The 25,699-nt window shown below is 51.2% G+C and overlaps 10 protein-coding genes across 10 annotated transcripts; 6 read left to right on the forward strand and 4 right to left on the reverse strand.

The window, feature by feature from the left end:
- Window positions 1–188: 188 nt before the first annotated feature.
- On the forward strand, window positions 189–3,173 carry BP01DRAFT_331836 (putative GARP complex subunit Vps53). The gene is made up of 3 exons (XM_025573061.1): window positions 189–442; window positions 515–2,310; window positions 2,372–3,173. The coding sequence occupies exons 1-3, from the start codon at window positions 367–369 to the stop codon at window positions 3,137–3,139; spliced, it is 2,640 nt and encodes an 879-aa protein (XP_025436050.1). The 5' UTR covers window positions 189–366; the 3' UTR covers window positions 3,140–3,173.
- Window positions 3,174–3,900: 727 nt separating this feature from the next.
- trm82 (putative tRNA methyltransferase) lies at window positions 3,901–5,755 on the reverse strand. Its single transcript, XM_025572416.1, has 3 exons — window positions 5,286–5,755; window positions 4,543–5,214; window positions 3,901–4,424 (listed from the first exon to the last, which is right to left on the reverse strand). Exons 1-3 carry the CDS (start codon window positions 5,675–5,677, stop codon window positions 4,016–4,018), a joined length of 1,473 nt encoding a protein of 490 aa, XP_025436051.1. The 5' UTR covers window positions 5,678–5,755; the 3' UTR covers window positions 3,901–4,015.
- A 306-nt stretch (window positions 5,756–6,061) lies between these two features.
- On the forward strand, window positions 6,062–7,122 carry BP01DRAFT_287086 (60S ribosomal protein uL10; the record flags this gene model as incomplete). Its single annotated transcript, XM_025571488.1, has 3 exons — window positions 6,062–6,235; window positions 6,299–6,368; window positions 6,428–7,122. The coding sequence occupies 3 exons, from the start codon at window positions 6,062–6,064 to the stop codon at window positions 7,120–7,122; spliced, it is 939 nt and encodes a 312-aa protein (XP_025436052.1).
- Window positions 7,123–7,964: 842 nt separating this feature from the next.
- BP01DRAFT_352618 (uroporphyrinogen decarboxylase HEM12) lies at window positions 7,965–9,551 on the forward strand. The gene is made up of 4 exons (XM_025573982.1): window positions 7,965–8,049; window positions 8,105–8,146; window positions 8,230–9,153; window positions 9,216–9,551. The coding sequence occupies exons 1-4, from the start codon at window positions 7,995–7,997 to the stop codon at window positions 9,287–9,289; spliced, it is 1,095 nt and encodes a 364-aa protein (XP_025436053.1). The 5' UTR covers window positions 7,965–7,994; the 3' UTR covers window positions 9,290–9,551.
- Window positions 9,308–10,321, reverse strand: BP01DRAFT_352619 (cytosine deaminase). The gene is made up of 3 exons (XM_025573983.1): window positions 10,038–10,321; window positions 9,519–9,784; window positions 9,308–9,413 (listed from the first exon to the last, which is right to left on the reverse strand). Exons 1-3 carry the CDS (start codon window positions 10,194–10,196, stop codon window positions 9,392–9,394), a joined length of 447 nt encoding a protein of 148 aa, XP_025436054.1. The 5' UTR covers window positions 10,197–10,321; the 3' UTR covers window positions 9,308–9,391.
- Window positions 10,322–10,755: 434 nt separating this feature from the next.
- BP01DRAFT_412883 (uncharacterized protein) lies at window positions 10,756–12,039 on the reverse strand (the record flags this gene model as incomplete). Its single annotated transcript, XM_025578974.1, has 5 exons — window positions 11,952–12,039; window positions 11,822–11,921; window positions 11,647–11,774; window positions 11,370–11,565; window positions 10,756–11,339 (listed from the first exon to the last, which is right to left on the reverse strand). The coding sequence occupies exons 1-5, from the start codon at window positions 12,018–12,020 to the stop codon at window positions 10,756–10,758; spliced, it is 1,077 nt and encodes a 358-aa protein (XP_025436055.1). The 5' UTR covers window positions 12,021–12,039.
- A 2,496-nt stretch (window positions 12,040–14,535) lies between these two features.
- On the reverse strand, window positions 14,536–15,183 carry BP01DRAFT_13740 (uncharacterized protein). The gene has a single exon (XM_025570535.1). It carries the CDS (start codon window positions 14,996–14,998, stop codon window positions 14,669–14,671), a length of 330 nt encoding a protein of 109 aa, XP_025436056.1. The 5' UTR covers window positions 14,999–15,183; the 3' UTR covers window positions 14,536–14,668.
- Window positions 15,022–15,525, forward strand: BP01DRAFT_13735 (uncharacterized protein). Its single transcript, XM_025570534.1, has one exon. It carries the CDS (start codon window positions 15,112–15,114, stop codon window positions 15,400–15,402), a length of 291 nt encoding a protein of 96 aa, XP_025436057.1. The 5' UTR covers window positions 15,022–15,111; the 3' UTR covers window positions 15,403–15,525.
- A 678-nt stretch (window positions 15,526–16,203) lies between these two features.
- On the forward strand, window positions 16,204–17,635 carry BP01DRAFT_286745 (type I HSP40 co-chaperone YDJ1; the record flags this gene model as incomplete). Its single annotated transcript, XM_025571470.1, has 4 exons — window positions 16,204–16,239; window positions 16,302–16,371; window positions 16,447–17,265; window positions 17,319–17,635. 4 exons carry the CDS (start codon window positions 16,204–16,206, stop codon window positions 17,633–17,635), a joined length of 1,242 nt encoding a protein of 413 aa, XP_025436058.1.
- Window positions 17,636–20,448: 2,813 nt separating this feature from the next.
- BP01DRAFT_412885 (uncharacterized protein) lies at window positions 20,449–21,597 on the forward strand (the record flags this gene model as incomplete). The annotated part of the gene is made up of 4 exons (XM_025578975.1): window positions 20,449–20,787; window positions 20,866–20,943; window positions 21,090–21,203; window positions 21,268–21,597. 4 exons carry the CDS (start codon window positions 20,449–20,451, stop codon window positions 21,595–21,597), a joined length of 861 nt encoding a protein of 286 aa, XP_025436059.1.
- Window positions 21,598–25,699: the final 4,102 nt, after the last annotated feature.

The following is a 25,699-nucleotide window of genomic DNA, read 5'->3' on the forward strand; positions in this document are numbered from 1 at the left end:
AAAAGAGAGGAAAGACTTCGATTTTCGTGCTATTTATGCTGATATAGTGCTATGTAGATGAACTGCTCAATCCCCTGCCAAGCGGAATTGTGTAGGGGCCCGGGCGTGACCTGGACTTGCCTGAACAACTTGCCTGACGGATTCCCTCCCGCCCGGCGCTTTGTGAGCTTCTCCGAACCAGCTTGTCTCCCCGCTTCCCATCCCCCTCCCCCCCAAAATCAATTGGGTTCGATGCTGCTCGACTCATACTGCTTCCTTTGTTCATTTCACCCCGTATCTCTTTATTTGTGTGCATGTTGATTTGGCGACTTTCCTCAAGCTGATATTGCAGTATGTGTCTGGTGTTTTCGCTGAAGAGCTAATGGAATGTTTACCACTACTACCACTACCACCGCCTCGATGCCCTCCAATGGTGCGGCCGATATTGACCCCTTAGATGCAGGTGAGCGCACTCGCTGGCAGTCTCTCAGTCCTTGATCCTTGAGGCTTTTAACTGATGAGACTTTCACACCAGTGGATTACGATCCCATCGACCACCTCAACTCAATCTTCTCCCATCCGTCCACATTGTCCGCCGTGTCCCAAGTATCCCAGTCCCTCTGCACATACGAAGATGAGCTCGACGACGAGATCAGTGCTCTGGTCGAGGACCAGGTCACCTCGAATGCGGAAAGCGTTGAGCGCATTCAGGCCGCCAAAGCTGATCTCACCGAATTGTTCAAGAAGATCGACGATGTGCGCGACCGCGCTTCTAAGACCGAGCTCGCAATAACGGAGATGACGGCCGATATCAAGCAACTTGATAACGCGAAGAAGAACCTCACGCTATCCATGACTGCACTCAAACGGCTGCAAATGCTGACGACGGCCTACGATCAACTTCGTGCCCTCGGTCGGACTAGGCAATATCGGGACTGTGCTCAGCTGCTGCAGGCAGTCATCCAGCTCATGGCGCACTTCAAGTCGTATCGATCGATTGATCAGATCGCGCTTCTCAGCAAGAACGTGGCAGATATTCAACGGGAACTCTTAGAACAGGTTTGCGAGGACTTTGAGCTCGCCTTCGCGAAGGGGGAAGTAGGGCTGCGGAGGTCGACGCTCTCGGAGGGATGCTTGGTTATGGATGCGCTGGGTGAGCATGCGAAATCTAGGCTAGTGACCTGGTACTGCAACTTTCAACTCCGCGAGTATCGTCAGGTGTTCAGAAACAACGAGGAGGCGGGGTCTCTGGACAACATATCCCGGCGATACGCGTGGTTCAGGCGTATTTTGAAGATCTATGATGAGGAATACGCGCCCATTTTCCCCGCTTCATGGAAGGTTAATGAGACTCTCACCAACATCTTCTGTGAAGGTACAAGAGACGACTTCAAGGGCATTCTCTCCCGCTCGGTGCGCAACGGGCAATCGATCGACGTCAACCTGCTCCTGTCATGCTTGCAAGAGACCTTGGATTTCGAACATTCGCTTGAAAGACGCTTTGTCAGCCCCGCTCGTCCTTCAACCGACACTTTCGCATCGAGTGAGGCGCCCGTGTTTGGTCAGGCCATATCGGAGGCTTTTGAGCCCTATCTTAGCGTTTGGGTGGAGGCCCAGGATAAACAACTGGCTGCACTTATACCTAAGTATCGGCAACAGCCCGTGAAGCCGCCGGACGAAGAGTTCGACTCACATATAGTTATATCCTCTTCGACGGATTTGTTCAACTTCTACCGGCATGCTCTGCAGCAATGTGCGAAGTTGTCGACCGGCACAAGCCTTGCAGACCTCGCGAAGGTCTTTGCAAAGTACCTGGACCAGTATGCACAGCAGGTACTTCTATATTACATCAGTGAACGTCCTAGTGGCCACACGCCATCGAAAGTACCCAATCTTGAAGACCTTATTCTGGTTCTCAACACCGCAGATTACTGCTACACGACATGCAACCAGCTGGAGGAGAAGATCAAGGGGAGGTTGGATAAGTCTCTCAAACAAGCAGTAGACTTGCAGAGCCAAGCAGATACTTTCATGGGCATTGCGTCTGCGACTGTCAGGGGGCTTGTACGAAGAGTTGAAATCGAATTGGAGCCTTGTTGGCGCGAAATGCGCAATATACCCTGGAGTCGGCTGGAAAATGTCAGCGATCAGAGCTCCTACGTTGGCGAACTCTTGTCCAAAACTCAAGCCAAGTGCACGGAAACTTTGCAACTACTACATAAACAGCAATATGCCCGGGCTTTCGCAGATCACACTATAGAGCTGGTCTCTAATCTTTTCATTACCAACATTTACCAGTCCAAGCCCATTGCAGAAACTGGAGCAGAGCAAGTAAGGATCTTCCTGTCCCGGTCAACCTCCCACAGCGTTCGAACTAATCACTTGCGGACAGATGCTCCTTGATGCCTACGCCCTCAAAGCCGGTTTCTCGTCACTCATGCCGAATCCCGCCCCTGCAGGCTTCGTCAAACGCGTCAATGGCAGTTTTGCAAAGATCGAGGCCCTCCTCAAGACCCTTCAAGTGCACCCCTCGCCCCCCGAGGCCCTTGTGCAAGCTTACCTCGTCCACATCGCCGACCAGAACAACACCAACTTCCGCAAGATCCTTGACATGAAGGGCATCCGCAGCCGCCAGGAGCAGAACCATCTCCTGGAGCTCTTCCAGATCCACCGTGCATCCGATCGCTACGCATCCAACCTTCAGCAGAGCAACCCCATGCTTACCGCCTTGCAATCCACCGCGGCACCGACGTCGTCTTCCTCCGTCTCCCAAGGTCTCGGTCTCGGCTCGGCCGCAGCGTCCATCGGCGCCACAAACCTTCCCACTCGCTTCGACGCGTCCATGCTCGGCTCCGCCCTCATCTCTGCCGCGAAAGATGGCGTCGACCGCTTCGGAACACCCATGAGCAGCTCCTCGGGTCCCATAATACCCGGAGGAGCGGGTGGTGCGACATCCGGAGCGGGTGGCGGCGGCAGCGGCACTCTCGCCTCGGCTTCATCCACGCCCAACCTTGCAGGCTCGGCCCAGAGCAATAATCCGGGCGCGGAGAGCAGCGCCGCAGCTAACCTGAACGAGAACCTCAAGAATATTGGAAAATTCTTCCGACGCGACCTAGGTGGTTTTGGAGGTAGGTTTGGCAGGGGCGGGGATGATGGGTGATTTATTGCTCTTGGGGGCGTGTTTTATAATCTGCCTTTCTGTACATATGAATATAATTTCCTCTTTCATTCTTTCTCTATGATTTCTTCTGTGTGTGTGTTACGGTGGGGTGACTGGTCAAGCGAGACATAGATGCATATGACACGAACTTGCTATAGATAATACTAATATTATGAGAGTATGCGCTTTCGTGCCACAATGACTACCTTTTCTTAGCTTCAGTGGTGGCAGCGTGTGGCTTGAGGAATTAGTGCTGGAGGCAGAATGTCACGTGAATGGACTATGGTGTTTTCTATGGCGGAAGAACCGTGAATGGCGCACCACGGGTTGTTCTCTTCAATCTACGATGGAACAGGCTGAGTCTGCGCATCTAGTTGAAGGCGGATTGGGTTCCCGGCATCCTAACGATTCTGACTTTTGTGGTGATGGGGGTGGTGAATAATAGCAGGTGTGATGTCCATGATTGCACAATGGACTCCCCACTCACTAGTACTAGTAATATATATCCTTGGCCTTGCACCAGTATGATGTATCGTTGGTTTCTCATTACTACCCTCAAAATCAGAGATCTGCTTCCGTAAAAATAATTGAAGCTTTCTCAAAAATTAACGCACGTAAGGTGCAGTCCACTCATCAATCAGTGGCTGTGATCTATGATTTCCTGTATGAACCCGAAGAAAAAGCTTTGTGGTAACTAGCACAGAGTATCATAGTATCATGATATAGTGTCCTATGTACAATGACATCATCTATAGTGATGTATACAGAGTAGTTTTCAAACAAAAGCTCCTCGACTGTGTATCATATATCTACTAAGCGGGGTATACATGTTTTGAATGCACTTCTTCCTTTGGTTCTTGGACCCCTCCCTCCCCCTTACTCGTCATCTCCGCCCCTCGGCGTCTTGCGCAGCTTGCTCATGGCATACAACAAGTCATTCAGCTCCGTTCGTCTCTTGTCTTCAGTGGTAGCCGGGACCTCCACGGAGCCGGCGGCGTTAATGGCGTCCGTCGCGGATTTGAGGGCCGGTTCCCAGGCCAGCGAGGATCCCTCAGAGCCTTGTTGAGGACGGAACGCCTCGATCAGGGTAGGAGGGGTAAGGGAACTGCTGCTAGCGCGCCATTCCTGGATCGAGCCCGCGGTGCGGATCGAGTCGACGGAGATGAAGATAGTGTTGTCTTCCTCGAGGGGGGTTACGGCGAGAACGTTGCCGGTGAGGTCGATAGGGGTCTGGGGCTTGAGGGCGCCGTCGGCTTCGAGGGTGAAGCAGAGGAGTTTAGGGGACCTGCGGGTGTCCAGGAAGGTTAGTCATTGGATTTTGTTCTTCAAAAGTTGTGCTTTTGTTTTTTTTGTCATATGGGGCACTTGGTTTCATGTGTTACAGGCGCGATAGCGAGACTTACCCGTCAAGCGCGACAAGAACGAGTCGCAGGTCTCCGATGGTGGTAGCCCAGATTCCGCGGACAACCACTTCAGCGGCGGATGAGTTCTCGACCAGGGGAACTTTGTGGAGAGCACGGCCTTCGGCCCAGTTCCAGACGACTAGGTAATTGTCGCCTCCGCCGGAGATAAGGTACTCGGGGGCGTACTGCGGCACACAGATCTTGCTAATGAATGCGGTGTGACCCAGGCAGTAGGTTTCGATGACGTGCGCCTGGGGCGGGCCACGAGAGACACGGATATGTTCGTCGCGGTCCGCGGTCAAAATGTAGGTGCGCTTGTGAGTTTCGGAGGGGAGGGAGACGAAGACCATGTCGGTAAGCAGCGAGACATGGCCGAGCAAAAGGTGGTGCTCAAAGGACGGACCCACTGACCTTTCCTCCCCGTCCTCCTTTTTCTTGCTGGCGAGGAGGAGTTGCTGTTCTAGGGCTCGCAAATTGCCTTTGGTGTGCACGGTCAAATTGGTGGCGGCTGGATGACTGAGTTTCGCCTCCCGATTCGGTCGGGGAGCCACGGCGGGCTTGTCGGTGGTGGGGATGAGGGGTAGAGAGTGGACGTCTCCGAATTTATCTGCGCATAGGATCGTGGTCTCATCGCTGGTCAATGCGATGGAGGATGGTCGTTTGGGCATGGCTCTGTTCGGATGCGTTAGCGGTCCCTAAGGGTTTCGTTCTGGTCTATAGGCAGGGTCCTAGAGTGCGCGTACCTCTCGCTGAGTTGGTTGAGAGATCCATCGTCCTGAAGCTGGAAAACGCGGATGCACTTGTCTTCTCCAGTGACAGCGATGGCATATTCGCCGTTCGATGTGCTGGTTACAATAGGTATATTCGACCATGCAGGCGCGGTCTTCGCCTTCTCATTCTTCTCTGCGGCCTTACCCTCCTCAAGTGGTCCAGACTCCGACGAGGAGACCTTCCTTTTCTTCTCCGGAGGTTCTTGGTCACTTGAGCCAGTATCTTGCGGCCAGCTCGCAAGTCGCTGGCCAGTTTCGGCAGAGTAGGAATACAGCCGGGGCCCAGCGGAGACGAGCAGTAGCTTGGCCTGCGGCCTTTGCACGTATTGAACGCATTGAAATGGATGTTGAAAATTGACAGCCATGATTTACTGCTGTAAGGGGAGCTCAGGGATGGTGGTTCAACTCCAACAAGATATGAAATTAGGAGCAATCGCAGAAAGCAACCTTGACCCATCCCACTTGCGATTTGGTAGAGGGGACTTGACGTGGCAGAAAAAAAACACCTCACCGCCTTGAAGCCCGACACCGCATGCGACACCGCCAACTAAAAAAGAAATGGAAGCCAGGCGCGGAGCGGGGCCCACGTGATTTATCGGCTAGCGAGGCCACAACCGACTAAGGATTTCCCAAAATTCTCGGCGCGATTGTTTCTTCGAACTTCAACGTTTCGATTTATTCGGACAACAACAACGTCAAGAACTATTCCCTTGCCCTTAAACAGCCTTTCTTCAGCGAAATAAGGAGAAATGGGGGGCAAGTCTGCTAGCAAGGCCGCTTACTTCGAGAAGCTCAAGGCCCTTCTCGATGAGTACAAGACGGTCTTCATTGTCGGTGTCGACAATGTCAGCTCCCAGCAGATGCACGAGATCCGTGTCTCTCTGCGTGGTGAGGGTGTCGTCCTGATGGGTAAGAACACCATGGTATGTCCCCTCTAAAATCCCTTCCATTCAATTGGCCTTGGAAAAGCATGCTGACAACAACAGGTCCGCCGTGCCATCAAGGGCTTCGTCAACGACAACCCCGAGTACGAGCGTCTGCTTCCCTTCGTCAAGGGTAGGTTTTGAATTTTCCTGCTTGGCAACAACGGCTGATTGACTGACTGAATGCCACAGGCAACGTTGGTTTCATCTTCACCAGCGGTGACCTCAAGGCCACCAAGGAGAAGATCCTTGCCAACCGTGTTGCTGCTCCCGCTCGTGCCGGTGCTGTCGCTCCCGGTGATGTCTGGATTCCCGCTGGTAACACCGGTATGGAACCCGGTAAGACCTCTTTCTTCCAGGCTCTCGGTGTCCCCACCAAGATTGCTCGTGGTACCATTGAAATCACCACCGACCTGAAGCTTGTTGAGGCTGGTGCCAAGGTCGGCCCCTCTGAGGCCACCTTGTTGAACATGCTCAACATCTCTCCCTTCACCTACGGTATGACCATCGCTCAGGTCTACGACCAGGGTCAGACCTTCGGTTCCGAGGTTCTCGACATCGAGGAGTCCCAGCTTCTCGATGCCTTCAGCGCTGCCATCAAGACCATCACCAGCATCTCTTTGGCCGCTAACTTCCCCACCCTTCCCTCTGTCATCCACTCCGTGGTCAACAGCTACAAGAAGGTTCTCGCTGTTGCCATCGAGACTGAGATCTCCTGGCCCGAGATTGAGGAGCTCAAGGACCGTATCGCCAACCCCGATGCTTACGCTTCCGCCGCTCCCGCCGCCGCCGCCGCCCCTGCTGGTGGTGACGCCCCCGCTGCCGAGGCTCCCGCCGAGGAGGCTGAGGAGTCCGATGAGGACATGGGCTTCGGTCTCTTCGACTAAACGTCTCGCGTCAATTCTGAACGTGATACGATTGCCATGTTTTAGATATCTTTCTTTCCAGTCTTGACGATTGGATGAATGAAAATGATTTTCATGGTCAAGAACGTTGTGATCGATCTCTCGTATAGATTTTGGAACGTAGGCTACGCTCCATTATCTGACGAATCAACTAAGGTGAGCAAGACCTGTTACTACATATTTTTTTTTTCTCATGCACAACTTTCCCGGGTGAATGATGATCCTTTTTAACTCGTAGCTACGGCTTTGAAGATCAAAAACAGCAACAACTTACACTCTAATTTTTTGCTGACACCCTTGTTACCCTCTTACTTCTGTCATTTGCACTTTCTTGACAACATTGTGGCTAACAACATCTGAACATAGGTCTACGTCGGCTCGTCATGATTTGTCGTAGGACGTAAAGCCAACTTCGTGCTCTGACAGTACTCTTTGAGCTCTCTGTTCCCGGCTATCTGTAGGTCGGAGTCATGAGTTTGTAGGAATTCGGGAATATTGTGACATCTATTCCTGATTGTCGCCGTTTTACGATTGGAGAGATCGGGATAGAGTGTTTAAGAGCGAATCTTAGCTAGCAATCGAATATCTACATTCAGTTCACTTCTTGCCTTCTTGACTATTGTTTTTGGATTCTCATCTAATGAGTAGCTCTTTTAATGAATTTTGCCCTTGCATGCTGTGATCTGTTCATCCACAGGTAACTTATGTGCTCCGTAGTCCATCTCACCTCCGCGTAGTCAGCGGTGATCAGCCGATCGGCGGCCCGAGGCACCGAGCGGCAGGGCCTGCGCATGTAATCGAAGCCCCTCCTTCCTAAGGCCCCCCTCCTCCTCAACATATCTTTCACAGCCAAAATGACTGAGCAATTTGCACCATTGAAGAATGACCTCCTGCTGAGGGCTGCCAAAGGTAGCCCCAAACGTAAATACGAGCCCGTTCCCGACGCAAGCTAATTCTCTATTAGGCGAGGAGGTGCCTCGTCCTCCGATCTGGGTCATGCGGCAAGGTATGTTTTCTCTCACTCACAGACCTGTGTGAGGCATCGGAACATGCGGTAGTAATCTAACCCCGATGCCTGTCCTGCTACAGCTGGCCGTTACCTACCCGAGTACCACGAAGCAAAGGGCAACCGCGACTTCTTCGAATGCTGCCGCAGCCCCGAGATCGCCTCCACCTTGACTCTCCAGCCCATTGAGCGATACGCCGGACTTATCGACGCAGCGATCATCTTCTCGGACATTCTGGTGATTCCCCAGGCCATGGGCATGCAGGTGGAGATGGTTGACAAGAAGGGCCCGCACTTCCCGCAACCGCTGCAGTCGCCGGACGATGGCCAGTATGAGAAGGTGATGCACAAGCAGGTGGACGTCAAGGCCGAGCTAGACTACGTTTACAAAGCTATCACGCTCACCCGTCACAAGCTTGCCGGCCGCGTGCCGTTGATCGGATTCTGCGGAGCGCCCTGGACCCTGTTGTGTTACATGGTCGAAGGCGGTGGAACGAAGCTCTTCGTTCAGTCGAAGAAGTGGATCTACAGATATGCAGAGGAGTCGAAGGCCTTGCTGCAGAAGATCGCTGAGATCTGCGTCGAGTACTTGGCGCTGCAGGTTGAGGCCGGCGCGCAGCTGGTGCAGGTGTTTGACTCCTGGGCGGGGGAGATGTCACCTGTGGCCTTCAGCAGGTTCTCTCTTCCCTACCTGCGGTACATCGCCCAGAACCTCCCGAAGAAGTTGACGGAGATGGGTCTGGAGCCTGTCCCTATGACTGTTTTCGCGAAGGGGGCTTGGTTCGCATTGGAGGATCTGTGCGAGTCGGGGTACAATGTTGTTGGTCTGGACTGGCTACATGATCCTGCAGAGGCTAAGAAGATCGCCAACGGTCGCGTTACGCTGCAGGGCAATGCTGATCCGGGAGTTCTCTACGGTACCCGCGAGGCCATCACCGAGGCTGTGGAGACTATGGTGCGCGGATTCTGGACGAACAAGAAGGGTTGGATTGCTAACCTGGGCCATGGTGAGATATACACTCCTGAGCATCGTAACCTTGCGTCTACTGACATTAGTGGTGATGATTAGGCATTACTCCGTTCGTCAACCCTGATGATCTCAAATTCTACTTCGAAGAGATTCACCGTTTGACGGCGGCGTGAGATCGTCGCTTGACGTGGGTTATGACTCATTTGGTCTCTTTACTATATACATTTTGGGATTTTTCACTGTTATATATCCGCCAATCTTCTCTCTCGACTTCCTCATACGGCGATGTCTTCGTTCCTGTTTGTGTAAAAGCAGTCAGTCCGGCACACCTTCGGTGAGAACAGCCACAAAATTATATATGATAGAAGCAAAACAATGTTACCAAGCCAAGTCACAACTTACCAGAGCTCTGGCTTGTCCTTGATGAAGTCCTCCATCAACTTCTTACACTCCTTGTTATCCAAGACCACGACTTCCTTCCCACGGTTGAGAAGGTATTCCTCACCGCCCATGAAATTCTTGTTCTCTCCAATAACGACGCGCTTCACCTTGTAGAGGATACAGGCACCGGTGCACATGTCGCATGGCGAGAGGGTGGTGTACATGGTGGCACCTTCGTAGGCCGAAGCGGGCAGACGACCCGAATTTTCGAGCGCAGACATCTCAGCCTAAGGATTGCAGATCGGAGAGTGTCAGTCAATTAAGGTTAGGTAGTCCAGCCCAGTCTGGTCTGCAGCTCGGCTACGTCATGCAGGGGCTCATGCACTAGTTTAGATCCACTGCGATAAGTAATTATGATCCAGAGCCCAGACAGACAGACAGACAGACAGACAGACAGACAGACAGACAGACAGACAGACAGACAGACAGACAGACAGACAGACAGACAGACGGACGAAAAGAGAGCTAATGCGAACGCACATGTAAGACGGCACTGCCATTCTGGACGCGCATGTTGTGGCCGCGACCAAGGATCTTGCCATCCTTCGACACCAGCGCAGCTCCAATCGGGACTCCTCCCTCGGCCAACCCTTGCTTGGCCTCCTCCAGAGCGGCGATGAATCCAGGATCAGTTTCCATGATGATACTGTTGTGATTGTGGTCGCTGTGTGAAACAGGAATTAGAAGAGATCGGTTGTTCAAATGCCGGGGAAGTGGTGGGGGGAGAAAAGATCTTTTACCGAGAGCCCTGCGTGCGGGTACAGTCAGTAGGTGGAAAGTAGTTTGCAACTCCCCCCTCCCTGCGATGATAAGGTGGGGTGGTTCGTCCGCTCTCCTAATTAGGAGCAGTCGAGTGTAGTTCTGCCGGCAGGACTTCACCATCAGCCAATGCATCTTTATCAAACTAGTGCTGTCAACAGGTTGAGAAGGCGGTGAGCTACCTACTAGCACGCTTGCGAACCAAACAGGGGGGTTGCTAACCTCTGGCAAAATTGCAGTGCTTTCCTTCCACTGTACTCCGTACGTAGTTACAACTCGGGGTTAATCTTATCTTTTATCGCCGAAGTCATGATGGACTTGCTCCCGCTCTTCACTTGTCAACCGAGTCCCCTTACCGTGGTGTGTATTGGGCAACTACATACTCCGTGTACATACTACACACACAACCGAGCTTATTCCTCAAAAGTCACACTATCTACTACGTCTTTCTCACCTCCATCGTCTTGAGGGTTAGCCCCACCCTCCTTCTCGAGGCATCTGGCTTCGAGATTCTGCCAATTCTTTCCTCCTCGGGCTTGAGCTTCCCAGGAAAGAACTCCCCCAACATACTTTGTCCTATGTGTCGGTAATGTTTTTCAACAGCTAACAGAGTAATCATCGCTCCTATCTCACCGTACAAGGTCTTAAACTTGAGAGGAATGCCATAATCCTCCGGGGTTCGTGCCATGCTTGCCGCCAAGACGTTTTGAATAGTGCCGACCAGTCCGATGATCAAAATGAACCAGTTTCGCGAATCAAACCAGGCGGCAGTGATGAGGAGCGCAACCCACAAGACTGCGTAAAGCGCAAGAAAAATTTGAGTCTCCCAATCAAGCTCGACATCCACACCTCCAGAAGCCAGATCCTCCAGGTTAAAGCCTTCACCAGTTCCGAGCACAACAATGGCATGTTGAGCGCCGTTGCCGCGCATCACAATATACGGATCTTTGCCCCGCCGGCGGCAAGCCCATGTCTCTCTCCATTGTGGAAGAATGCCGGTTTTGATGGCAAGTACATTCCCAGCTACAGTAATCAAGAGAGTACCCTAATCACGGAATGCGAGAGGTGATCCAAAGGCAAGGCCCAGTTGAATCAGCACTACACCGATCGCGATCCGTTTTATCCAGTCTCGACGGCGCTGTCTGACTACGCCGACTTCATCGCCTATTGGTTTGTACACCGAAACAACAAGCCCTGCTTGCTGCGGCCGTTCCGCGTTCGCATCGTCTCCCTTGAGCTCGACCAACTTCTTCCTTGGGAGTTAATCTGTCCTGCTCCGCGTTCTGGGGTCCATCCATTTGTTGAAGTCCCGCGTTAGTCGGCCTAGTACCCCACTGGTATTGTCCCTCATGTAACCGCTTGTGCCGTTGACGACCTTGCAACTACAATCGGCCTTAGGCATAAGCCTACGCCCGCCGGCAACAGAGAGGAGCGCCTTGACCGAATACAGGACCCAATCTGGCTCCAAAACGAAAAGCATGAAGCTTTTGCTGAATGTGTCTCACCGAAAGAAAAGACGACTGGACTGAACCCTCTGGAATCCACATATTGCGCGAGCGCGTGCTTGATAACGTCACTTCCGAGGAGTAGTAGATTGCTGAAAACCTTTTAGAGTTCTTGTATTGACCCCTCAACAGCGAGGAAGTTGTGAAGTCCTGGGATTTGACTACGCGTTTCGCTAGAAGACATTGCGATGGGCGCCATGGTGGCTGTTTGGCGAGCGATGGTCTGAAATTCTTCCTCTGTGCTCATGGAGTGGGTCACAGATCGCTTGTATATCAGTTCCTTTAGTTGCAAAGGTGAGATATACTAATCCGGGCGTGACAGCTTAGCCAGCAGCCCAAGGTCTTGAGGTCGGGGGAGAGAGTCCGTGTAGACGTCTTAAAAATGATGAGGAACAAATACGATTGTCGCAAATCATAATTGAGCCATGCTAGACTGATCGTTTGTGGCAAACTCAGAGAGATGGACAGCGAGAAGCTATGCAGCTGTACTCACTGAGCCGGATCAAGAACATCATCCTGCCGACAGTGGGCATATCAATGATGGAGAGCATTGCTCTTGCTGATTGATGTCGCCTCATTCGTGCTTTCGCTCTTCAAATCTCAAGGCAGGAAGAGAGCAAGCAGTCAAGGGCTCGTCCAAATCAGACAGCTAGGATAGCTTGGTGATGGGGGCATAAATACGGGCTATCACCTGTCCTCATAGGTGGTTTAGAGCTCTGCGTCTGAGTGCATGTTTCGGCCTTGTGACGCCAGATCGCCTTGCATCGTTCAGCATCAAAGTGATGCACTACGGTGATCATCGGGACCCCGTTTCAATGCCTGAGTCCGTAAAGCACATAACATGGTTGGTGTTTTGATCGCATGCTCACAACAAGCGGTGTCCCGGTGTTGAGCAGAGGTCTTTGCCCCAATACCTTGTGTTGTCCCAAACCTCGTGTACCATTTCTGAGAAGCTGTCAGTGTGTTTTCTTAGCCTAAAGTGCTGCCAGGTCGTGTATGGTAACCAGGTACCTCTTCAGGGGTATTGCGGTGGATCCTATTTCCGCTACGTATAAGAAGAGGATTGGGGTCTAAACGATACTGAAACTATAGTGTATACATCACCTGTGAACTACCTTAGGTTTCTGAATCATGTCCGCCTCAGATAAATCTGCTCAGGCCGGCTCTCCTGCGTCCAATCATCAGGAACCGCAGGAGGAACCACAGACTGCACGGGTGATCGGACGGAAGCCAAACTATGCTCGGCAAGCCCGAGTCAGAGTCCCAGAACATCACCGACGCAGGAGGGGCGAAGACCTCAAGGTAGAGTTCCGGGGTGGGCTGCTTCTCTGTGCCGGACTGAAATGGCGGACCGACGCCTGGTAGAGGAGATGAGAAAGTTGGTGATTCTGGACATCGAATCCGAAAAAGATGTCTGTCGGTTTGGCTTCATGAGTTGCAACCCATGCGAGCGATGCGTAGAATTGAAGCTGCAGTTCCGGATGAGGCAGTTTGAACGTGCTGCTGCAGCGTACTACAGAATAACAGAAATCAATGTTCGGGAGCAATAATCAGAGCCATATACTTGTATGTGCTCGGTGGTTACTGTGGCTTAGTCAGGTGAACAATACAAGCCCCACGCCACTTGGCAAGCAGTCTATTGAGGTAGGAGGAACTGGAAAGCTTTGTCTCATCCAGCGGCTTAGTGAATGGACTCAATTCCCCCCCACCCCTCTCTCTCTGGAGGGTCCAGTGTCTCTCTCTGTCAGTATGATGATCGGAGTCTTTCCGGATCCCTGCCTTATATTACTACTCGCAAGGCTCCCCCCCCTTCGGAGTGTGATCGTAGAATCTCATATTATCTGTTATCTTCGTAATTGACTATACTCATTCTATTCTATATGTAACTTATGTCCAACCCAGTGCTTCCCTTGCAGGGGTACTCTAACCCGCAGCCCCAATTAGCATAACTCCCCGTGGTCATGATCGCACACTTCGACATCTGTGAGAACTGCGACCTTCCAAACGATATCCCGTTACCCAAGGAGCATCTTAAGATCACTATTGAATCCGTCGACATAGCAACCACAACACCAGATGCAGTCACTATATCGTATGCTTGAGGGCAGCTCTCGACCATGCTGAACGACCTATCGGCCATGACGAGTCGGGGAGATCGTTCGGGTTAAGCTGAGTCCGGGCTGGGATGGCATGCACTTCATTGGATCTCTTGCCGATTTGGAGGATATATAGGGGAGATGCTGGATGGACCAAGTCTGCTTGCTGCAGTGCTACTGCTTCTTCCGAGTTATTGACCATAATTCCTCTCGCAATCGCATCTTGAATGTTGTCGCGCTCTTGCCCGGCGCACCTTGCAGATGCCTGTATGGCAATTGTTGGGAGGACATGAAGAGTCTTTCGAAGCGAAGCACCACACGGAACGCTCGGCGTCGCAAGCTGAGACCATCTGGCAGAAACACTCGCTATGCCTTGAATTTTTACCGATTTCCTCCTGGTTTAACAGTCTATGGCCAGACCACGAGATGACTTGTGCACGCTACCTACGTGAGGTGTGGACCGAGAAGAAGAAGGGGCCAGGCGTGTGGCTTAGTCTCAACGCCATTTAGACGTGAGCAATTCTGTGATCGCTCAGCCCTCGACTCTCAAAAATCCTGGCACATGGATGATGACATACCGAGCCGATCCACTCATCATGTGGCCACACGATTCTTCGCCGGCGAGAGGCTGGAGTTTCCTCTGGCTGACCGGGGGGTTCATCCATCATGGCTTTCCAAAGATTATCAACCAGTTTGGGAAGAACATCTCGAGAGGGGGGGCATCATCACGATCATGTGCTAAGCTAAGCCACTACGTGAAAGTAGGCTGGATTGGCGTGCGGAGGTTCAAGATCAAGTCTTTTTGGCGCATTAGTATCGCAGCAGGACGATGAAATCGTGCTTTATGAAGTTGTCCGGATCTCAGAGTTCTTCTCACAGCCAGAACTATGCACTGAAGACTTGTTATCATCGGCAATTGCTCATTGTACCTCTTTGTTTCTGGGTGGCAAACGCAGGCATGGGCAGGGAACTTTCCTACACATTTACAAAGTACGCACAGAACCGAACAAGCATCAAAAGACCAAACAGATGAGTGGATCATCACGGGAGACAACATCTCTCCCGGAGCGCGGGCAGCCATAGTTCCTTCCTTACTGAGCTTACTTTAAGGCTACACAGTAGTGCTAGCCTAGCCCTGACTGCCGCCTGGTCACTAGGAATTCATGGAGTCCTGAGGCAGGGACATAGAATGCAATGTGGCCGAGGTGCAGTGATGTGGCTGTAGCGCCACAGTGGGCAAGGCGGAGAACAACTTTTAAGACTTTTCTGCTGGCAGTTCAACCTGAAGACAGCTCAGCGGTGTGGCTCGATAGTGAACAGCGTCACGTAGTACTGTACAGTACACCCATGCGACGGACAGAACAGACAGACTGTCTTCCACTACACAGCAAAGCCGGGATTCTTATCAGTATCGAACCTCTGATTCTCTTTGCACTCTTTTTATTTTACTATCATTTTGAGCGATTATCCAGTCTGATGTCGTAGATTACCCACCTGGCAGCCTGATGTTGGGGCTGGGGAAAGAGATGGAAAGGGATCGAAAGCCATGGAAGTTGACCGAAAGACATGGAAAGCCTTCCCAAGCGCGCTCGGGCCATGAAAGCCGCGGGTGACGGAGGTAGTCGAAACCACGAGAACATCACCATTCAGTCGGGGAAGCCACCATTTGTAGAGACAATTGGTTCAAAAGCAGCCTGGAAGCATCGGGATTGAGGTATCAATCATTCTCTGTCTTCTAGTTGCTTCTGCATCCTCCTTCATTTTAATCCTCTTAATCCATCTCTCTATAATCTCGGAATCTTCTATACTCTCGGAGTTTCGCCACATCGTATCTCCGGTATCAAAATCTTTCAGATCGCTCGGGACGCTTGGCAAATTCGGTGCCTGTTACCAGTAATTTACCAGCCTACTCCGCCTACTCTTTCTTCGCCGCTGCTGAGGCTGGCTTTGATAATCCCCGATCAGTATCTGCTTCACTACCGGCTCTCTTATCCCACTCTCTCTCCTCTCTGCTCCTCTTTCTCTCACAGTCTCCCCTCTCCGTCTCTCCTCAACCCCCACTTCCTTCTTTCCTCTACATCTAGTGGCTGTGCGCGTTTCGTTGCTCGAAAGACGGCATTTTTTGATCCCTGTTTTCGTTCTTCTCCGCTTCTTCCAATACCCTGAGTTGTAGACTTATCTGACTGAACCTGCTTTCTTGCTTCCCTTTCGAAAAGTTTACTCTGATTTCATATCACCCAAGTTCTTCCATCCTTCGCTGCTTCAGAGTCTCGGATTCATTTCAAAATGGTTAAGGAAACCAAGTATTACGACGTCCTCGGGGTAGGTCTTGCTCTGGATTTGAGTTTTCACCTGAACACGCGAACTGACAGGGAGACGGTTAGGTTGACCCCTCGGCCACTGAGGCCCAACTCAAGTCCGCCTACAAAAAGGGTGCCTTGAAATACCACCCGGGTACGTGTTTTTCCAGTCGCAAGTGTGCCGTCTAGATCGTTCGGTGCACTAACCAGTGTCTTCTCTCACGAACAGACAAGAACACAAACAACCCGGAAGCTGCCGAGAAGTTCAAGGAGCTGTCCCACGCGTACGAAGTTCTTTCAGACCCTCAGAAGCGTTCTTTGTACGATCAGCTTGGTGAGGAGGGTCTCGAGCATGGCGGTGCCGGCGGCGGTATGGGTGCTGAGGATCTGTTCGCCCAGTTCTTCGGCGGCGGTGGTGGTTTCGGAGGCATGTTCGGCGGTGGCATGCGCGATCAGGGTCCCAAGAAGGCTCGCACAATCCACCACGTCCACAAGGTCAACCTCGAGGACATTTACCGTGGTAAGGTATCGAAGCTTGCGTTACAGAAGTCCGTTATCTGCTCCGGCTGTGACGGCCGCGGTGGTAAAGAGGGCGCCGTCAAGTCCTGCACGGGCTGTAACGGTAGCGGTATGAAGACGATGATGCGCCAGATGGGTCCTATGATTCAGCGCTTCCAGACTGTCTGTCCTGACTGTAACGGTGAGGGTGAGATCGTCCGCGACAAGGACCGCTGCAAGCGCTGTAACGGCAAGAAGACCGTGGTTGAGCGCAAGGTCCTTCACGTCCACGTTGACAAGGGTGTCAAGAACGGACAGAAGATCGAGTTCCGCGGCGAGGGTGACCAGATGCCCGGCGTTATGCCCGGTGATGTTGTCTTTGAGATCGAGCAAAAGCCACACCCTCGCTTCCAGCGTAAGGATGACGACCTCTTCTACCAGGCTGAGATCGACCTCCTCACTGCCCTCGCCGGTGGTACCATCAACATTGAGCACTTGGACGACCGGTGGTTGACTGTTAACATCGCCCCTGGGGAGGTTATCACCCCTGGTTAGTAATCCCCGTCCGAATGTTGCCCACCGAGTTGCTAACATCTCTCTCAGGCGCCATCAAGGTCATCAAGGGCCAGGGTATGCCTTCCTACCGCCACCACGACTATGGCAACCTGTACATCCAGTTCGACGTCAAGTTCCCCGAGAAAGACCAGCTCAAGAATCTTGAATTGCTCGAACAAGTCCTGCCTCCTCGCATGGAGCAGGCCAAGCCCGCGGCTGATGCCATGGTTGAGGACTTTGAGATCGAAGACATCGATTCCAGCGAGTACTCCCAGGCACGTGCCCATGGAGCTGCCAACTCCATGGATGAGGATGAGGATGACGTTCCTCCCGGTGCTGAGCGTGTGCAGTGCGCCTCTCAGTAAATTCTCTTCGGGTTGGACAGTATAAGATGATGATGATGCGCTGGGGCTTTCTGAGATTCGCTTATGATACCATGTGGGGGGTTTCTGCCCTGGTGCTGTTGCTCGGTTTTGCTTTTGTGTTTTATGTGATGACATTGACTCTTGCGATGGCGTTTGCATTGAAGAATTCGGAAGATGACAATGGATATTTCTTTTCTTTCCTTTTCTTGCATTCCTGTTCATCCCATGATCCATTCCATTACGACCCTATTAAAATTTCCCCATGCTTAATGTCGTTTTCCCCCTGTTCCTTGACTACATGCTTCGCTCGCGGAAGGCTTGAAGTCGGCCAGGGCTCAGTGGGATGACTCATGAGAGGTTTCACAGAGCGAGCCACTCTCTTTGCGATGTGCTGCTTTTCATACTTGCATGGGACTGAGAAGGGGCGTCATTGCAAGGACATGTGAGAGATGACAAGGTTGATTGTTTTGTTTCTTAAATTCCATAGACTATCGGCATGATTCTGGTTATTGCATGTGACGCTCCACTCGCGAGCGCAGTTCACTATATCCGTTATATTGATTGTAGTTACGTAGATTGTGCGGATTGATGAGCTGTGCCCTTATTTTACTAACACTGTTGCGAAATTAACGATGAGGCGTGTCCAGCAGCATATCAGAGTGATCGCACAATTCTCAGTATGAGCCTATTGCGGCAGACGACGATGATGCGGAGGAGGGACTCTATCATCACTTAAGCACTTTCACCCAACACCAGCCTTAAGAGTCCAAGACGTCAAATCAAGAGTCGCGTAACCGTTGGACTTCTTCCCAGCCAAGGAAACCTTCTTCCCCCAGATCGCTCACAAAACCTTGTGTAAAAGTTTATAGAGAAGGTGAGACAGACCTCGCGATGAGACTCCAAGAACCAGCCTTGAAGCAAGCCAGCCCTAGGTTGGCTGCAAGAATACCAGAACCCTGGATAAAACGGACAGCCTATCGTGCTGTATGTTTGCATGTACTTAATAAGTCACCCTAACCCGCACACTCCACCTTCTGGTACCAGATAGACCAACATGATAGATGGATCCAGGACACACACACTAAATCGAGCGAATCTCACCACCCCCATTTTTGTCCCCTGCCCTTGTTTCCATCGACTTGTGGCCTCAAATTGATAGAGCTCAACCACTCTGGTCGGAGTGTTTATCTGGCCTTGTATGGACTGTACACCAGCCCGGGGTCTTGCAGGACGCTCCTCTGGGTTTCAGGTTGGAGTGGGGGGTTTTGATATTGCTCCTGCGTGAGTTTGTCCGCGCATGGTAATCTTCTTACTCTACATAGTAACCGCTTGTCTCCGGGCAGGTCTAGGCCTTGTCAGGAAAGAAGGGATGGTTTCGACAGGTGGGAGACTGGACTAGGAGTTTGTACTGTACAGGGTTCAGCCAGTTCTGCCCATCGGCGAGGATGGGGCTTGGTTTTGAAGGAGAAGAGGTTTTCTTTACTTTTTGTCCCACCGGGAAGCTGGAGGGCTTTGTTTGATTCAGTCTGGGATTTGGTTTGCGGGGAAGGGGGCTTTTATATGGATGGAGTACAGGTATGTTGTACGGTTTGTGATGGTGAAGGGGAGTACGACGGGGTTCAGTGGGTTGGTCACGCAGGGATGGTGTATAGCAAAGGGGAGCTCAACGGTTGGTGCTGGCCGAGGTTACCCCGTGAGAAGCGGGTTTGCTGTGGTGGCTGCTGAGTTGAGTACATTTCCTTTCGCTTCCTCTGTCTGTCTGGGTGTGTGTGCTGAACTTATGGTCCTGCATGATATCGACTTATGATGGAGGGGAGCTGTCCTTTGTAACTTGTAGACACATGCGTACTAGGCAATCTCTGAGGCAGCTTAGATATGGGAATATGTGTATATTGTGTGGAGCTGACAGTGCTGCCAAGAGCACAAGGTGTACAGAGGACATTCTTCTAGACCGATTGTATGTGTATGATGGTGGATTGCAAATATATGCTTGGAACGTGAGGGGCAGGGAGGGGTAATGTCATCTTGAATCTAATCGGGGACTATTGCGTATTCTGTCTTAGGTGTTTCGATATATGCAGTCACGAAGTAACTTGGAATAGCGCTTTTGCCCCGCAACTTGCGTTCGTGTTGATCGCGGATCCCCAGAATCAAGATGAAGAGCAAAATGTGTCGCCTGTGATGTCAGGTCTGATGAATGCGGCACTCGTCATTGCTGTTTGCGAGTTGACTCTAAGTACTCATACTAAATATATGATCTATCTAAGCTAGTCTAGTTCTTTTATAACATTGAAAGAATTTATATATAGAAATAGCCTGAGTCTCTAGATCTAATCTCGTAATATATGCAAAGAATACTTTAAAAAATTTACAATATATGGAAATTAAAATCACTGAGGTTTCTTATAGCAAGGCTCTATAGTATTAGAAAAAAGTTACTAGTAGGGGCAGAGATATTATTATACTAATAGTATCCAAGTCTAGGCTGTAATAGAATCTAAGGATACTTAGTACCTTAGGAATAATCAGGGCCCTACGCTAAGCTAAACTAACTATAGATCTGATTCTTACTTATAATTAGATTTATTTTTCTATAGTATGGTCTTCTAGACTCCAAGAGTAGTATATACTCAGAACCTATAGAGTAGTAGTAGGGTTCCCAGCACGTAATTAGGAAGACAAGATGAAATAAATCCTGAGTATCATCTCAATTCCAGAGAACTAACTCCATTCCCTCTTTCTACTCATTGCCAACCACTCCTTTCCCAAGTCGCATCAAGCCTGCGCAACCTTGTTGGCTTTCTAATCTCAATATGTCCACGAACGCTTCGGTCAGCAGCAGCACCCACCCGTCGACCCTCGACGCGGAACGACAAGACCATGCAGCAGCCGTAGATCGGTTCCGCACGCGCATGGCGGCCGCTAACCGAGGGTTTTTTAAGGACCGCATCTCGGAGATCGACGCCCGCGGCCTCGCAACCGAGAAGGAACGAATCTGCCTGATGCAGCGGTGGCGCCGGTTCAAAGAGTTGGACCGCGACGAGACGGCCAGCCACAGCAATCCCGCCGCGCGCCACACCAGCAACCGGTTCCGCCAGACGCGGGAGCTGGCGGCTGTGCCCCGCGCTGCTGGCCGAGGGCACGCGGCCCCTGTTCGCCCTGGACGGGATCCACCCGCCGCGGCTCCGCACGCCGGAAGCCCGCCGGATCTTACTTGACACACCCTGCAGGACGTGTTCCAACAGCAGGCGGAGGAGTGGGCGACCGCCGAGGGCGAGGATTTCGCTTCCGAGCCGCCGTTTCCTGCTGTGAGGAGCTGGGCCGACTCCTGACGTATGCCCACGAGGTGGAAGACCCCGAATTTCCGCCACTCAGGCGTCGCGCCCCTTAAGGCCGGGCTGTTGTGCTAGGCGGCCGATATGAACCCCTCCCGGGCCTGGACACGCCGGCGCAGCGGGACCAGTACAAAGCGCAGGTGCGCCGGGACTGTGCGTGGCTGCGGGAGCGGCTGGAGACAGAGCACACCTCGGACCTGATCAACAAGGCCAAAATCCCGGCCTGCCCGGATGTGGAATAGGAGGTGCGGGCGGGCGTGGTCATGGGCACCGGCTACTTCGGGGAAATATCCAAAGTGGTACAGCGCGTACCTCTACTGCCGGAAGGGTTCCGAGGAGGATATGGAGGGGATTGAGCTCCCGGATGAAGGCATTTCGGACGCTCCCCAGATCCGGGAGTGGGTATGGCGCGTGGTTTTTATGGAGCACGAGGCGACGACCTTCGAGCCGCCGCAGGTACTCTACGGACGGCGGCCGCGCTTTGACTCGATCCCGGAGTTTCTGGACTGGTACACGAGCTGGCCGGACAGCTTGGATGGCCGCGGGCTGCGCAGTCTCCGCCGCCATGTGGAAGGGTGTGAGACGGATTGCGAGTCTGACTGTGAGGATCACAATCTGTATTTATAGGTTTCTGGTGCTCTCTGGTGGGAGAGGGGTAAGAACACGTTGAGGAGACGAAACTGAACTATTCCTCGGTGCTGCCTGCGTATGCTACGATTACCTTTACTTTCTATGACCGCCGCCAGTACCACTGCCATTCCCGTTGCCATTGCTCCCACTGCTCTTCGCGCAAATATTCAGAAACCCAACAACAAACTATACACCAAATTAGCATGGTCAAATCCCTACCTGAATAGAAAACCTCAACCATACCGGCTCATTATGACAACACGCCGCATTCGTCTTGCAAAACGACCTGCCGCTCACTGTGCCAGAAACTCAAGCCTCATCCAACCGCCCCTGCCTGTAACAGATATCTAAGAAAAGACATACAAGGAGTAGACCCCACTCCGACAGTCAAGGGCCTATGGGTTACTGTGGGGAAGGAGTCGTTTATCCACGCATGCTTGAACGGTTGGATCTAGCCGAAAAGTCCATCATATGCCATCTTCACTGTTCGGATTGACGGGGGTGGTTGTATTCTTCTCGGAAATTGTTGTCTTCGCGCTTAGCATACAGACTGGTTATAAAACGGACAACTTCTGCAGAACAGTTGCAGATATGATATCGAACATCCACCAATGATAGCTGTTGACCGGCAAGCAAGATCGGGGTGTGCAGGGATATCTTTGCATCCCACAGGAATGCTGGAGTGTAGTAGCCCTTTTTGGGTGAAGCGAAACCGAGACTCTCTTCCCTGCTACTCGTCTCGAAGTCAGTATGGCTGTCTACACCCGTCAGAGATTCATCCTGTGTGGTCAATTGTGATAGCCGAAAGTCTCACATGTTCTGCAGCCACCTTTGTACAATTCTGGCGTTGAGGTTGGGTATTCTAAATGGATGCCCGCATGATATTTTATTATAAGTAAGGGAGGGCTCCCAACTGCGCCAAATGGCAAGAGTCACCTTGCACTGAGATGATAGATTTGGTTCCCTGTTTCTGGTATATGCGCTGCTTTTCTTCTGCTTCTCCTGTATCTCAGAGCTTTTTCTCCGGTTCCCCTAGCCCTGTCGTGAGTTGGTTCGCGAGGCCTTGCTTATTGAAGTTTGCTCTTATCCTCAATCCAGTTTAACCCTATTTACCACCGGACGACCACACCTACACCTGAAGTATCTTGCAGCCAACAACCTAAGATAACATAGTTAGATCAGAAAGATCTGGACTAGTCATATAGTAATACACTAACAATGTCTCGCCGCGTCCCAAACAACACGTCTTCAGTAGAGCCAGTCTAAAAGCTGAGTTTTCGTGATTTGACATCTCAATGGAGGGGTCGCTGTGATTGGGGTGGAGGAGGTTTCATTGTGAGAGAGTAACACAGCCTAATATTTCAGCCTTAAAGGTGGATTTTCGCGATTCTTTCACATCTTGACAGTCCGTCCGTGAATACATAAGTCTTGTAAAGCGAATCTGTTGTTCTGGTCTTAAGCTCACTCCGATTCGCTTAGTTGACGCTACTAAATGCGGAAATACCAGGACCCATGATATTGACTGACTATAGTCTTACGAAGGTTGTCAATGTATTCTCAATCGACTATTTTGTTATTCCTCAAGAACAGACCTTAGACGAGTCGACCCACCCAGGGGCTGCAACCCGTGTGAGGCTTTCCAAAGCCAGAGTAGTGATTCAAATGTGTAATAATAGCAGTGAGACTGCCTGCATAATTGATATCGCAACAGTGGTGGGTCTACTGTTTCTGGGCTGCGGCGCGATAAGCAGTAGTAAACGATCCTACAATAGTCTTCTCAATTCTTAAAATCCAATCCTTCTACTGATTATTTTCTTATTTTTTTAGGGGCATAAAATAGTATACAGTACTGATAAACTTACAGATATTGCAAAGATACTTATAAAAGTTGTTAGATATATTATCTAAAAGTGGTAGTAACCATGAATTTGCTGTTAAGGAGTTGTCTGGTAGGACCACACAGTTGGAGTAAGAGCCAAGTATTAGAGATTATATTGTTAGTACTGCTAGTATTATATACAGCGTTAGTCTAAACGTGACCCAGGCTTCTAGGTGCAAAATCCATGCAGGGTAGACGAGTTGGAACGGAATAGAGGGACATGAAACGCCTGTCGAGGTATTCTAGCTCGGCTCTATTCCATCATGATGCCATAATGTGATAAATACAATGTGGTGGCAAAGGATCAGGGTGGTCTACGATCCTAGACTCCTGCTAGGTCTCAATCCTGCATCGCAGAGAACCCGTCATGACGCTACGAGTGTGCAGCACAGCATAGACGGGTCTTCCAGTTACCGCTTGCATAATCTCCCAGGGATGCTGCTGCGGTCGTGGGCTTCATTCGCGAGATCAATCACCTCAGATTCGTCATGGAGCAGAAACGCCATCCTTGACGGCCATGAGCCATTCCGTACCCGGGATTGTGAATGCTTCAGCTTCAGCTTCATCCTAGCCGAGTTCGGCACAGGCAATAGTGGTAGTTCCCATCGAAGCATTCCTTGGGCCATCACGAGTGGCCGCAAAAGTCTTAGGTTCTGGATACCACATCCTATGGACGATGATTGCGGCACAGGAGTTCCAACAAGGCAGGATATCTCGTGTTCGGAAGCATTGACTTTCCATGTCTCCTGGCTAAGAGACCCTACTGATTGGTAGATTGTGAGGTGAGAAGGTTGTTCAATCCAAAGCAGTATGTTCACATGAGAACCATCCAGCCGAGCTCGATCTTGCGATTGGGGTTCGATGGGAATGAATTAGGATGTCGTGCTCGCGGGACAATAAGGACTAGCTCAGAGGGAATACGATGTCCGATGTTGGGTTATGTCCGAGATTGAACCAGTGGTTTTCGGCGACTCGTCTTAAGGGCTTTCATTCGAGTCGTCCTCTGTGGCGACTGCAGTAGCACTGCGCCCATGCTGGTTCGGTCCTTTCGGGGTTGGTCCCTCAATCATACACAGTCCGTGATGTGGCGGACATACCGCCGTGAACTTTCAGCAAGGATGTGGCTCTCTAGTGGTTAGTGTACTACTTGTATAATCTAATGGACAGTTATCTGGCAATAGGCTTTTCGATTTGGCGAGGCATCTGACAGGTTACCATGGTGGAGCCAGCGCCGCCCTCGGAGCAAGAAAGAAAGAAAGCAAAAAGCTGCCAGATCTCAAAGCAAAAAAAGAATCTCCAAGAGATTGGGGCTGGGTTGGATATACGAGGGGCGTGAGTGGATCATTTGGGATGCAATTGAAAAAACATCAAGCCATGGCTGCATGGCTGCCACGCTCGAACTCTGACTTTCTATCCAATGGTCTGGTGTTCTGCACAATGTGACTGCTTGAGTGGGTTGCATAGCCATCATGTCACCACGATAAGATTGATGGCGCAATACTGGGGCGCATCGAAAGTACTAGGATTCAGAGTCTCCGTACGTAGCTAAGGAGGCCCTGCAGCAAGTCAAGAGAAGTTGAGGATGGTGTGATTGGCAGATTTATTGCGCGAGGGTGTTTAGACCCGGTGGTTAATTTGAGGGTCAGCGTGAGAAATGGCTTCTGCAAGCGGTTGCCCAGCTTCATATAGTAGTGTAGTTCATTTAGTGTGGTTTGTGTGCTTAGCAGTTCGACCTGTCCCATCCCATTTGAGTTTTATTCCCCGTGGGTAAGATGTAAAGACTCATGCGCGTGTTTACACCGATCATCAACAGAAGCAAGAAGCACTGACTCTGACTTCGACAGGAGTAAGTGCGGTATACGTACGTTCATCTCCTGAAGCGTACGTACTCTTCCCGACCTGCCAAGACTTGTCGGCAAAGCGAAGCGAACATGGGCTTACTCAGCAGTCTCTTATTTTATTTTTTTTTTAAATCTGGCATCTTGCCAGTCCTGTCACACAGATGTGTGTAGTAAAAGCCTAGAAGGATGCCAATGCTGATGCAGGCTGTAAGAGCAAACAGATTTAGACAAGCCTTACCTCAATCATGCACTCATGCACCTCTTACTTTCACTCCTCTCTTGTCATGGCGAACCCACACGTGGACACTCCCTCAAATAAAAGGTTTTCATCATCAACCCCTGCGATGGCGTGTTCTGCCGTTCATCCCATTGGTTTGGA

Source organism: Aspergillus saccharolyticus (assembly GCF_003184585.1).
Source record: "Aspergillus saccharolyticus JOP 1030-1 unplaced genomic scaffold BP01scaffold_1, whole genome shotgun sequence".
Lineage (NCBI taxonomy): Eukaryota > Fungi > Ascomycota > Eurotiomycetes > Eurotiales > Aspergillaceae > Aspergillus > Aspergillus saccharolyticus.

Excerpts from the sequence above, each read along its gene's own strand:
- BP01DRAFT_331836 (XM_025573061.1), top strand. The coding sequence starts at position 367 with ATGTTTACCACTACTACCACTACCACCGCCTCGATGCCCTCCAATGGT. Across the intron at positions 443-514 it reads TATTGACCCCTTAGATGCAG|TGGATTACGATCCCATCGAC; the intron begins GTGAGCGCACTC and ends CTTTCACACCAG. Across the intron at positions 2,311-2,371 it reads CAGAAACTGGAGCAGAGCAA|ATGCTCCTTGATGCCTACGC; the intron begins GTAAGGATCTTC and ends ACTTGCGGACAG.
- trm82 (XM_025572416.1), bottom strand. The coding sequence starts at position 5,677 with ATGGCTGTCAATTTTCAACATCCATTTCAATGCGTTCAATACGTGCAA. Across the intron at positions 5,215-5,285 it reads CTCAACCAACTCAGCGAGAG|AGCCATGCCCAAACGACCAT; the intron begins GTACGCGCACTC and ends GCATCCGAACAG. Across the intron at positions 4,425-4,542 it reads GTTCTTGTCGCGCTTGACGG|GTCCCCTAAACTCCTCTGCT; the intron begins GTAAGTCTCGCT and ends GGACACCCGCAG.
- BP01DRAFT_352618 (XM_025573982.1), top strand. The coding sequence starts at position 7,995 with ATGACTGAGCAATTTGCACCATTGAAGAATGACCTCCTGCTGAGGGCT. Across the intron at positions 8,050-8,104 it reads CCTGCTGAGGGCTGCCAAAG|GCGAGGAGGTGCCTCGTCCT; the intron begins GTAGCCCCAAAC and ends ATTCTCTATTAG. Across the intron at positions 9,154-9,215 it reads GATTGCTAACCTGGGCCATG|GCATTACTCCGTTCGTCAAC; the intron begins GTGAGATATACA and ends GGTGATGATTAG.
- BP01DRAFT_352619 (XM_025573983.1), bottom strand. The coding sequence starts at position 10,196 with ATGGAAACTGATCCTGGATTCATCGCCGCTCTGGAGGAGGCCAAGCAA. Across the intron at positions 9,785-10,037 it reads ATGGCAGTGCCGTCTTACAT|GCTGAGATGTCTGCGCTCGA; the intron begins GTGCGTTCGCAT and ends TGCAATCCTTAG. Across the intron at positions 9,414-9,518 it reads AAGGACAAGCCAGAGCTCTG|GAACGAAGACATCGCCGTAT; the intron begins GTAAGTTGTGAC and ends TTACACAAACAG.
- BP01DRAFT_13740 (XM_025570535.1), bottom strand. The coding sequence starts at position 14,998 with ATGGCTGCCCGCGCTCCGGGAGAGATGTTGTCTCCCGTGATGATCCAC.
- BP01DRAFT_13735 (XM_025570534.1), top strand. The coding sequence starts at position 15,112 with ATGTGGCCGAGGTGCAGTGATGTGGCTGTAGCGCCACAGTGGGCAAGG.